The sequence below is a fragment of the Plasmodium fragile genome (assembly GCF_000956335.1).
Source record: "Plasmodium fragile strain nilgiri unplaced genomic scaffold supercont1.97, whole genome shotgun sequence".
NCBI lineage: Eukaryota > Apicomplexa > Aconoidasida > Haemosporida > Plasmodiidae > Plasmodium > Plasmodium fragile.
The window spans coordinates 12,497-23,796 of NW_012192677.1; the positions used below are offsets into that span (position 1 = coordinate 12,497).

Here is an 11,300-nt window from a genome sequence, read left to right on the forward strand (position 1 = left end):
ATAGACCAGCAGGTGGAGATGCAGATAGACCAGCAGGTGGAGATGCAGATAGACCAGCAGGTCCAGCAGCAGGTCAAAATCCGGCAAATGAACCACAACGACAAGAAAATGGGGGAGGTGCACAACCAGCAGGAGGAAATGCGGGAAATAAAAAAGAAGGAGACGCAGGTGGAAATGCAGGAAATAAAAAAGAAGGAGACGCAGGTGGGAATGCAGGAGGAAACGCAGGAGCAGGAAAAGGACAGGGACAAAATAATGAAGGTGCTAATAAAGTAAATGAAAAGCTTGTGAAAGAGTACCTAGAGAAAATTAGATCTAGCGTTGGTACAGAATGGACTCCATGCAGTGTAACCTGTGGAACTGGTGTAAGAATTAGAAGAAAAGCTGATGCAGATAAGAAAAAACCAGAGGAACTTACTCTGAGTGACCTTGAGATGGAAGCTTGTACAATGGATAAGTGCGCAGGCATATTTAACGTTGTGAGTAATTCATTAGGGCTAATCATATTGTTAGTCCTAGCATTATTCAATTAAGTAGTTGGCATCCATTTTTTTTCGGCGTCCTCCACGGTGCATATTAAGTGTTTTGTGTTTTGTACATGCACAAAAATACTTGCCCGTAGGGACATGATTTTTTCCTCCCTCTTATGAATATTTTCTGCTGCTTACATGTAACTGTATGCACGTGTGTGTAAAGCGTAATAAGTAACACACTTTACGCATTATGTCCTTACGCACAATCAGTTGTGCATTTCTAGAAAACACGATATGAGTATTTTTAAACACTTATCGTGACAAAAAAAAGCAAAAAAAAAAAAAAAAAAAAACAGAAAAACATTTATATTAATTTTTCCTTTTTGACTGACCCTTTTTTGACGTATATTTTTTCTTCCATTTTTTTTTTTTTGTCGTATGTGTTATGTATACTGCTTAACGTAGAGAACTTAAATTTTGAGAATGTATTTTTTTTTTTTTTTTAACAAGTTAAAAAGAGAACTGGTATATTTACTTGGGAAATTCAAAAATTTGCAAACGCAGAAAAGGCGAGTTAAGTTTTGCGGCGTGGCAAACGAGGCGCGCGTCTATTCTTTGGGCACAAGCCGGAGTCAGAGCAAAATGTGGGCATGTAATAATTCCAATGGCGGCAATTTTGTCCCTTATGACACAGCCACTAATTCGTTCTTGTGTATAAAGGCATACATGTGCGCGTAAAACACTTTAATAGCTTTCTTACAGTTTGTGTTAGCGAAAAATATGTAGCTTTAAACAAGCTCAAGGTGGGTGTAAACTGCACCCAGGTTTTGTGCGAAGCTTAGGGAAAGGAAACGCTAACCAGGTGCATAGCGCAACGGCGTTTGTGTCTTTGTGCTTGTTCTAGTGATGTTGATTAAATGTTACGCAGTAGCGGTGATGACGTGGAAACACAGGCATATGTCCCTTGTTGCATATTTTTGCCTTAATTGAACAGTTGCCATATACAAGTGAAATGTCACATATTTTTCCTCAAGGGAAATCAACCAGTTAGCCAAAATGGGGGCAAATTAACTGCTGTGTATTAATGCACAAAGTTTTTTTTTTTTTTTTTCTCACCAATTTGCATGACTTGTTCAGGGGCTATAAACTGTGCACACAAACTGAACATGCGCATGCTACGCAACGTGGAATAGAACCCTGCTTAAATTTTAGAAACAACAAAATGGTGAGCAGTTTCATAGGAGCAAAATAAGGTATCATCTAATTGTGGCACCGTGGGGATGTATGCTATTTCGCTGTGCTATTGTAACTGTTCCAGTTCTGCAGTTGGGGGAAAGGGGAAAAAAAAAAAAAAAAAAAAAGAAAAAAAAAAAAAAAAAAAAAAAAAAAAAAAAAAAAAAAGGAAGGTGGTTTTTTTATTTTTATCAAACCTTTTTTTCTGTTCACTTTTTTTTTTTTTTTTTTTTTTTAAATATAATTTAAATTAGCTGTTTTGTACCTAGTTCTATGCAAAAACACTTGACCTGTGTAAACTTATCTCTTATTTATTTTTTTTTTTTTTTTTGACAATGATAGTAAGGAGTTGTAGGATCCTCCTTCGCATGAATCGACACATAGTGAGGAGAAACGTAACGTTCTTTTCTTGCAATCAGTTTTCAAAAGCAAACTTCAGTACTTCCATTCAAGATAAGCAAAATGGAGGACCCGAGAATAAGATAAACAACAGCTCGGACGACTTTAAAGACTTTGAAAAATCGGACGTGTACCAGGTTAAAGCAGGGAGGGAAATGAGATGGTGAATTTTGCATTTTTAAAAATAATGCATCCTTTCTTATGTGAGCACATTTTATTGATGTCCAGCAGTGTGCCTCTATGCTAAAGGACTGCTGTCTGTTTTCAACCTTTTTTGCTCACCCATCGTAGACTCTGAAGGGAAAAATTAAGGAAATCGTTAAGAAGGAGAAAATTGTGCTGTTTATGAAAGGAACCCCGGAAAGTCCCCTGTGCGGGTTTAGCGCAAAGGTGAGATTAATATGTCTGCCGTGTGGTAGTTTTGTCCATTTGGGCCCAGTTTTCCCCACGTTTGAGAAACTTACATTGTTTTTTTTTTTGAACTAATTTACACCCAGGAGAAGCACATTTTAATATGCCCATTTCGTGCAGAGTGGCTAACTTTTTTTTTTTTTTTTCCCCTTGTGCAGGTTGTCCAGATACTAAATAATATGAACGTAAAGGACTACGTATACATCGACGTAATGAAGAACAACAACTTGCGCGAGGCCATAAAGATTTACAGCAATTGGCCCTACATCCCACACTTATACGTAAATAACAATTTCATCGGTGGTTACGACATCATCTCAGATTTGTACTCCAGTGGAGAGTTACAAGAGCTGGTGAAGTAAGGCGTTTCAGACTTGCCCAGCTTCTCCTGGTTGCCGCGTAAATGGCATTACACACAGGAACAGCGTTGTTTTTTTTTTTTTTTTGTGGGTAACACTGGGAGATGTGCGCATCGTTTTGTAATGGGCACGCCCAGGCCGCATGTGCATGCGGTGCGACTGTGGCGAGAACGGGGCGAATACTTGTTTAGTATCTGCCACCCTTCGTAAAACACTGATAAAATTAGCAGTTCGTTTCTTACATTTCAAAAGAGTTTTTCGAAAAATGTTCCGTAATAATCATCACTCCGCGCATGCAGGGGGCACGAGCACACATGTAGCAAAGTGCAAATATGTACATATATATAAGTAGTGCATATATGCGCATACTCGCATGGGCATATACTTTAGCCCCTCCCTGAGTGAGCATGTAAGCGGACCTATTCAGCTTTACAACTGAACATCCGTATGGACCAAACACGCGATATGCACCATCACGAAATGAATGAAATTCCCGAACAGGGCGATTTGATTTGTAGCAACAATGAAAAAGGGGTTTTCTCCTTTTGAGGAGACAGCAATGTACAGGGATGGGGTGGAGCATTTAATAAACGGCTCCCTTTTTCTTCTTATCGGCTCCCATCTCAAACGTTTTGCACCTCTTCAGGGTTTGAAATCGTTTCTTCTTGCATTTTGTGCATTCCTACAGGGGGGAGGAAAAAAAAATAAATAAATAAAATAAACGCATTGGTATATAGCCCCGTGGTCGCATGGGTACGAGGACACTGGTGTGGGCGAGTGCAGTGGATAATCACGCACGCATCGATCACATAATCCTGTGGGGGTAAAGGCTACGCGACTGACGCTTCACTCTCCAGTGCTTACCAATTTGAGAACAATCTTTTTGGTAGTTTTGGCCTTTTTCTTAAAAACGGGCTTGGTTTGGCCTCCGAATCCCTTCTGTTTCATGTCGTATCTTCTTCTTCCCAAGGCCGACAATCGTTCCTTTCCCTTTTTGTACTGACTGACCTTGTGCATGGTATGCTTCTTGCATTTGTTGCTGCAGTAGGTTTTCCTCGTTTTGGGGACGTTCACCATTTTGTTCAGATAGTTTAAGCCACGTAAAAATGTAAATAGGAAATAAGCAGCTATGTAGCTATGTGACTGCGTGACTGAGTAATTGAGTAACTTAGTAACTGCGTGACAATGTGAGAATAACACAATGCTGCACGTTGTGACTGTGAATTAAATTCGCGACAGTTGGCGAAATGGTAAATAAAAAAAAAAAAAAAAAAAAAAAAAAAAAAAAAAAAAAAAAAAAAAAAAAAAAAAAAAAAAAAAAGAAAGGTGGGGAAAATATATTACTGGGTTGAATTAACTTACTGCTGCAAATTTTTTGGGGAGTTGCAAAATGTACCGGCGCTGCAATTTTTTTCCCTTGGTCAAACGCGGAGCGCAAAATGCGGAAAAAACTTTCAAAAAAGTTTAAAAAAGGAAGGAGATATATTAGGGGCGACAGCAATATGGTTTCTGACATATGCCCAGTTAAATTGTGAACAATTATTTGACTTCACACGACCTATAGCATAAAAATATTCTACGGCAATATCTAATAACGTTATGCACGTGTAGGCACTCGGCAATTAAAGGCAATGTAGCACTTTGCGGCCTATTCAGTTTTGCCTTGGGCCCTTTGCGCCAAGGGTCGGTTGCCTTTCCCCCATGGGGATCAAAGTGGCGCCTATCCGCCCAAGCACTCGGAACGCTACAAAATGGCCCCAAATTGGAGGGACAAAACTGTATGCAAATGAAGCGAAAAATTAACTTGGCATTTTGTGAAAATCGTTATGAATATTTGTCCCGAAATGAATTTTGCTCTCATTTGTGAATCACAAAATATAGCCTTCGCGCAAAACGGTAGGAATATAGGAAGTGGGAAAATATGGGCACTTTTTATAGCATAAGGGGGGAAAGCGGCCTTTTCCGTGGCTAGCGTTTTTTGTTTTTTTTCCCCCATCAAGGTATTTTTAAGTTCGAGCTGTAGTAGAGCGTACATATAAAAGGATGTACTTATGCGAATATTTTCGCTTGTATAATTGCGCATATGGGTAGCATGTGCCCCCTCACCTACGAGAACAAAACAAATATGCTTACCATTTTTGGCTGTTCTGTCTGAAGAGTTTTTGCAAAGGAACGAAAAAAAAAAAAAAAAAAAAGGGAAAGGAAACAACGCGCGGGTAAAAACATATATAAATATGACACATACGTATGAGGGGTTAATAAACTTTTGCATATATATGCGTCCACTGGGCAGTTCACAAAACAAGGGAAGCGGAAGTAGGGTGTGGAGCGGAAGAGGCACCACACAGGTATGCGTCTCATTAACTTAATCTGCTGAAAAAAAACTTCACCCGGATAAAGAATAGGTTCACCGAATTGTGGACACGCCTCAGCAGTTTCAACCCCTCGCCGCTCTTCCCAGCGACGACCAACTTGTGTATATTTCGATACGTGTCCTGTGGCAAAATAATTATCTTCTTAGGAGATTTACCACTGGACAAAACAACCTCTTTGCTCTTGGAGCATACGTACGGATTACAAAGGTACGTGTTTATAAGAACGTTGTTAATTTTTTGGTAATCTTCACGTTCGTACTTTTGTAGCTGTCGGAAATATTCATTTTTGGCACTGACGTGTCCATAGTCGAAGTAGAGTCCTAGTTTGGGTTGTTCATCTGTTTGATCTTCTCCCGCAGGTGTCTCGTGAACATCTTTTGCGAGTACTACCTCCCCAATGGAGTTGTCTCCCTCTGCGGTATCTTCTCTAGGCCTTTGAACAGCAGGAGGGAGTTCAACACGCTGGCCACCTTTGCCCATCTCAGCTAATTCCCCCTCATCATGGTGGGCAAAAACCCATTCCTGCTCTGCAACTACTTGGGTAATATGTGCCTTAATGAACGAGTCAAAATTGAGCAAGATATAATTTAATTTGTTTCTCAAAATCTGGTTCTCCTTCCTAAGTAGGAGGCCCCCCCTCACATGCTCGTGTCGCAGTTCCTGTAGCAGTTCATACATTTGCTTACTATCGATGGGAAAAATTTTTTTTTCCTCGAATGTGGCTAATACGTCTGCGATGCGTTTTTCCATGTGCTGCACGTTTTGATGGGTGCGTAGGAGGTTGTCACCAGATGGGTTTTTTTCAGAGTGGGTCTCATCAGACTTTTTTTTTTCACAGTAAGCGTTACTTGTCCGCTGTGCATCTTCACATATACTTGTGCTTTCCCCAGCGGCCGTACACTCATCCTTCGCCTCTGCTGCACCGAGTGAAGGAACTTCGGTACACACTAAAAGGCTTCTCAACTTGCCAACGTCATTTCTCCCGCCCTCCACATAGGGCAACACATAAAAAAGGAGACTCTTCTTGTTCTCTTCACTCATGCACAGATGCGTCAGCGTGATAAATTTGGAGAGGCAGTTGGCCAAGTCTTCCTCCGCTGGTAGGCCGAAACATTTCAGTGTGCCCACAATGACGGATATCTTTTCTACACACATGTTGACAAAATGGGGGAAAAAAAGTTCTGACCTGTTCAGGCATTTTTCAATGTGCAAATTAATTATCGAAAATGCAAAGTAGAAGTTACAATTTGCAAGTGCCACGAAATTGGAATTCGTGATGTGCCTTTTACACAGCACGTAGAAGTAGCACAATTTGTTTAGCCCATGTAAGATTTGCTTCATCTGGTGTTCACGCGAAACATCTTCTGTGGCGTCATTTTCGATAACATTCATATTTATGCAATTCTCCAGGAAGGTTCGAAAAAAAGGAAAAATCTTCTCAACACATTTGTCGCTTCCCCTTTCTGGGTCCTTGCTTTCCGCTTGGTTAATGTCCCCTTTGAAGATTTTCACAAAATTGTGGAGGGTGATATATTCCAAATATATTTGCCTCTTACCTGGTTGACTCCCCCAATGTGACGGTTCATTCGTCTTCATGAAATGCGAAAGAATGATTTTTTTCACTTCGCTGTTACTCTGCAGGTAGACGTCATTGAGTAGGTAAGCCATGTAGGAGTTGACTTGATGACTCCTTTGCAAACGGGCGGGTGAACAATACTTGAGGGTATTTAGAATTACCTCGCTGGTCAGCAGACCAATGTTTTTATTTACCCGACTGATTAGTTTCGAGGCTTGGTCTGCATAGAGCGGCACATCATTGGTGCACACATCATAGGGGTCATGGTTGTAGGGAATTTTCCCCTTGTCACTACTCCTTTTCTCACTAGTTAGTATTTGCCTAATGCTGCTGGACAGGCAGAGAATTTTAAGAAAGTGGTCCCCAACGGATTCCCCATTTTTTGTCATGCTATGGATGGACTTGGAATCAAATTTTACATTTTTTAAAAAGATACATATAAAGTCGAGAAAGAGAAGGAGGTACATCTTTTGGCTAACTCCAGTAGGGAGGTCCTTATCCTTCGACATGACATCCTTTAAGAATTCTGCCCTTGGATTTATCAAGCTGGAGAGCTGTCCCCCAAAGCTGCTATTCACATGCAACACGGTGTTGATACCCTCGAGTATAAGCCCTAAGTCATGGACATGATTCCTCTGTTCCATGTACTTTATCTTTTTGGCCATTATGCTGAGCACGGTGATACTGTACTGTTGCAAGTAGGAGAAGTTCGCGCCATCCGCAGGGGGGTTAATAAACTCTTTTTGGACGCTCTTCGGGGGGGGACAAATAATATTTGCACAGCTCTGTTTTTCTTCCGCCGAACGTTGATCCGTTCCACAGTTGTGTGTCGTGTCTATATTATTACTCTGTTCATCACCCTTTGGGGAGCCGGTGCCCTTCGCATACACCTCTCCATTTTGGTAGTTCTCCTCGATGTATCCCCACGTAACAGCCTCCTTCTGCATGTGAAGGGGGTTCCCCCCTATGGTTGTAAAGAAAGAAGGGTGACGGAAGTCTCCTCCCACTGTTGGAAGAGACCCTAACCCAGTTGACTGATATAGGAGTACTTCATTAATTACAGGAAGGAGAGCAACCACGAAGGCATAGTTATAGTGATGCCTGTGTTTGTCCACAAATTTAAACTGTGCATATAGCACTCTATTTATGGCGCCTATGTACTCTCCTTTATTGTGTGTGAGAGTTTGTAAAATGTTTAATATTTCCCAGTATATTGCACGGAACGGAGCCTTGCTGCTTGGACTTCCTTCTAGATGGTTGTCCAGTTTGTCACCTTTTTTGTTGTTCTTTCGTTGAAGCAGACTGTCAATGTGAGAACATAATGTTTGAAGGATGAACTTTTCCACCCTGTTAAATGGGAAAGGTACTCTGGAAAGGTTACCTTCATGGGGGTCATATTTTTTTCTGACGATTTTGTGGTAGATGCGGAATAGAGCAGATAAGGCGAAAAAATCGACGCCTTGAATTTCTCTTTTCAAATGAGATAGATCTTCATCATCACAAGGGGGAAATTTCTCTGAACAGGAATTTCTCCCCATATGTGCACTTCCGGCTGTGCTATCTTCTCCCATTTCTACACAGAAGAGGTACTCGTTCTCATTTATGATTGCTCGGTTTTGCAGGATCCCTTTGCTTGAAGGGGTGTCACTTTGTGTACTGGCCACTAATCCATTTTGCACCACTCGAGTATTTATACTATCAATTAGGGAAAGGACAATTTTCACTGAGGTGAATATCTCCCGGTCCATATGAACAATGTCTATGGCATTTTTTGGCTGGTGTAAAATTTCCCTCCTCCTTGGACTACTACTCTCGATAAAGTCGATATTTTCATTGCGGTGGTAAAGGGCGCCATTGTGTCTACTTTCATGATCTCTTTCCACCATGTAATCTCTGAGCAAGCTATACGCTTTGCGGTCTGTTCGGGTGGGGCCGCTCTTTGTGTGCGTGATGCATTTTGTCGAGGTAGGAATTATGGAGAGCCCTACGGTTGTGCCGATTACCCTGTGAGAGTTACGCTTTTCTTTGCCGATGGTGACCTTGCGGCAAACATATTTCGAAAGCTTTTGCATATTTCGTTCATTTTAGTTTTTTCTCCTTTCTGTAAGAGCGCTTCCATGCTGTAAGCAATAAAGGGGAATAGTTGCTCAGCTTGGGAATTTTCCCTGAGCGTGAATTTCCCAAACGAAGGTGCTATGTGAGGCGGGTCTGCTTTCACTACCAAGTGGGGGTGCCAGAATTCAAAATAAATTTTTAATGTAGAGGGCTGTTAGTGTCCACAGATAGCTCAACAAGCTTGGTTGAATGTATAGTTACAATTGCGCGGGCCCCTTGACTGAGAAACGAGCACCTTTTCGTCTCGTGCGTGGAAACTTGCCCACACGTTTTAACAGCGTTGGTTACGGGTGTAACCTAGCTTGTTCCAGCTTTATCGCATAAGTATTGCTTGTCGGCCTCCCCTTTGTCACATACTATGTTTCACATTTTTTTTTTCGGCATTTCCGTTTTCTCTTGGCCCAGAAATGCAATGGTTTGGGGCAATGATTGTGGTGGAATGGTTTGCCAATTCGAGCAGTGCGCTCATCGTTTATTATGACATACTGTGTTGTGTTATTATTTGTTTTGCTTTATTTTTATTTATTTATTTTATTTTATTTTTTTTTTTTTGTATGGCTATCCATATTTCACTGGGCTGATGACGTGCGTGTAGAATTGCCAAAGTGTATGGCCTTCCCGCTTCTTTAAATTTCTGCGGTTTGTGTGCTGTTGAGGAGACTCCCTTTTGGCGGCTATAACACAGAGCGGGGGGACCCACTTGCAGGGATATCACAATTGGATGTAAACTGTGGAGAAGCTTTCTTCACTTGAATTTGTTACTCGTTCGTTTTAAGAACAGTGACTGTTGGAATATACTTATGCACGCACGCGTTTTTATGTACATGGGGGAAGCATACTCCTAAAGCCAAAGTCGCAACGATGTTTTTTTTTTCTCCTCAATAAGATGAGCAGTGAGGAGGAACAACAGCCCAATTGGCTTAAATTTGAGGACATGACATGATCAGGGCATTCCGCGTAGCCCGTATATATGGTTCCGTAAAAGGAGAATTTGCACAAAGGTGTGCACTTTTTAAAACCTTCCTGTATGATGTGTTGTTGGAAGGAGTCTACTCCCGATTGCAAGGCGCGACAGATTATACCATGTATTTCTTTGCGTAAAGACGTCCGTGTGTGTTTTCGTAAATGTACAATGGGGAGAATAACCGCGTTTAAAATTTTCACTTTTTTTATGAACAAAAAAAAAAAAAAAAAAAAAAAAAAAAAAAAAAAAATTTAAGCTATGTAGCTACCTAGGTGTTTCAACTTTGGGAATAATTACACCTGAGGGTTCAGGTAATTTTGAATCGAAATTAATTTGGAAACATGAAGGAGGATAAGAATACTCAAGTGGTAATAATTTGTAAGAATGTGTGTTGGTATTGCTTAGGAGTTTCCCATTTTTTTGATGACAAATTTTATGGACAACTGGATTGCTAGTTGCAGTTTGTGACCGGTCACTACCCGCGCGGCGAGAAACCACAACATGTGCTACACCAATGTGTATAAACGTTAGAGGGAATTTTTTTTTCCCTTCAAATGGGATTAAAAAAGTTAACCAAAAAGTGGCAAAAAGGGATACAATCTGGTGGTGTTTATATTCGCCTTCTTGACACATTGTGAATCTACAGATGGAACTTTACCTGTTGTTGTAATGTACCATTTTTTCACCTTTTTTTTATCCTCAAAAAGATGGTACAACATGTTTGATCTACTCTGTGCGCTTGTAGGAGGTGGCGGCAATGTCGTGGTACTGACACCAACCATTTGTGTTTTTAACACTTTGCTATTTTTAGCCTTGTTTTATTTGGCTGTCCTGGCTACAATGTGTGGGTGTTGTTTCTTTCCCACGTATTTGTTTTTCATTTTGATTCGACCCGACGCACAAATGTATGTATTCCCTTCCACCAGTTGGCACACTTGAACCACAATAGGAGTTGAAAAAAAAATAGTGGGCATGTTCAGCTGGAATTATATTGCGATAATTTAATAGGCCACTTGGGCGAAGTGCACTGTGGTATGCTTCTCCTGAGAGGTGATGTTTAATTAAAATGGAGGAAGGGCAACACTGCTTTAAAATGACAACATATTGATCTTCATGAGAGGAAAATTCAGCGATGTAACATGGCACCTGCCCACTTTTTCGTATACAATGGGGCATACATCTGCGCATACCTTTGTGGATGTATTTCTTGCCCCTACGGTGGAGGTACGCATTTTCAAAAGGAGCAAGTGGCAATTTTTCTCAAACTGACACTTTAAATTTTTTGTGATTCTTTTTTTTATTTTTTTTTTTTTTTTTTTTTTTTTTATGCTTTCCCTTTTCCATGCGTCGTGTATTCCAAGTAAAAAAAAAAAAAAAAAAAAAAAAAAAAAAAAA

At 40.6% G+C, this 11,300-nt stretch overlaps 4 protein-coding genes across 4 annotated transcripts in view; 2 read left to right on the top strand and 2 right to left on the bottom strand.

The window, feature by feature from the left end:
• Positions 1–533, top strand: part of AK88_05142 (uncharacterized protein) — a gene marked incomplete at both ends in the record, with an annotated part of 3,248 nt that extends 2,715 nt beyond the window's left edge. The window contains one exon of the mRNA XM_012482744.1: positions 10–533. Within this exon, the coding sequence (XP_012338167.1) occupies positions 10–533 (524 nt within the window). The remainder of the gene's footprint in view (positions 1–9) is intronic.
• A 1,508-nt stretch (positions 534–2,041) lies between these two features.
• Positions 2,042–2,878, top strand: AK88_05143 (Grx4 family monothiol glutaredoxin; the record flags this gene model as incomplete). The annotated part of the gene is made up of 3 exons (XM_012482745.1): positions 2,042–2,242; positions 2,397–2,495; positions 2,675–2,878. The coding sequence occupies 3 exons, from the start codon at positions 2,042–2,044 to the stop codon at positions 2,876–2,878; spliced, it is 504 nt and encodes a 167-aa protein (XP_012338168.1).
• Positions 2,879–3,458: 580 nt separating this feature from the next.
• Positions 3,459–3,952, bottom strand: AK88_05144 (60S ribosomal protein L44; the record flags this gene model as incomplete). Its single annotated transcript, XM_012482746.1, has 2 exons — positions 3,459–3,557; positions 3,740–3,952. 2 exons carry the CDS (start codon positions 3,950–3,952, stop codon positions 3,459–3,461), a joined length of 312 nt encoding a protein of 103 aa, XP_012338169.1.
• A 1,283-nt stretch (positions 3,953–5,235) lies between these two features.
• On the bottom strand, positions 5,236–8,898 carry AK88_05145 (uncharacterized protein; the record flags this gene model as incomplete). Its single annotated transcript, XM_012482747.1, has 1 exon — positions 5,236–8,898. The coding sequence occupies one exon, from the start codon at positions 8,896–8,898 to the stop codon at positions 5,236–5,238; it is 3,663 nt and encodes a 1,220-aa protein (XP_012338170.1).
• Between the last annotated feature and the right edge of the window lie 2,402 nt (positions 8,899–11,300).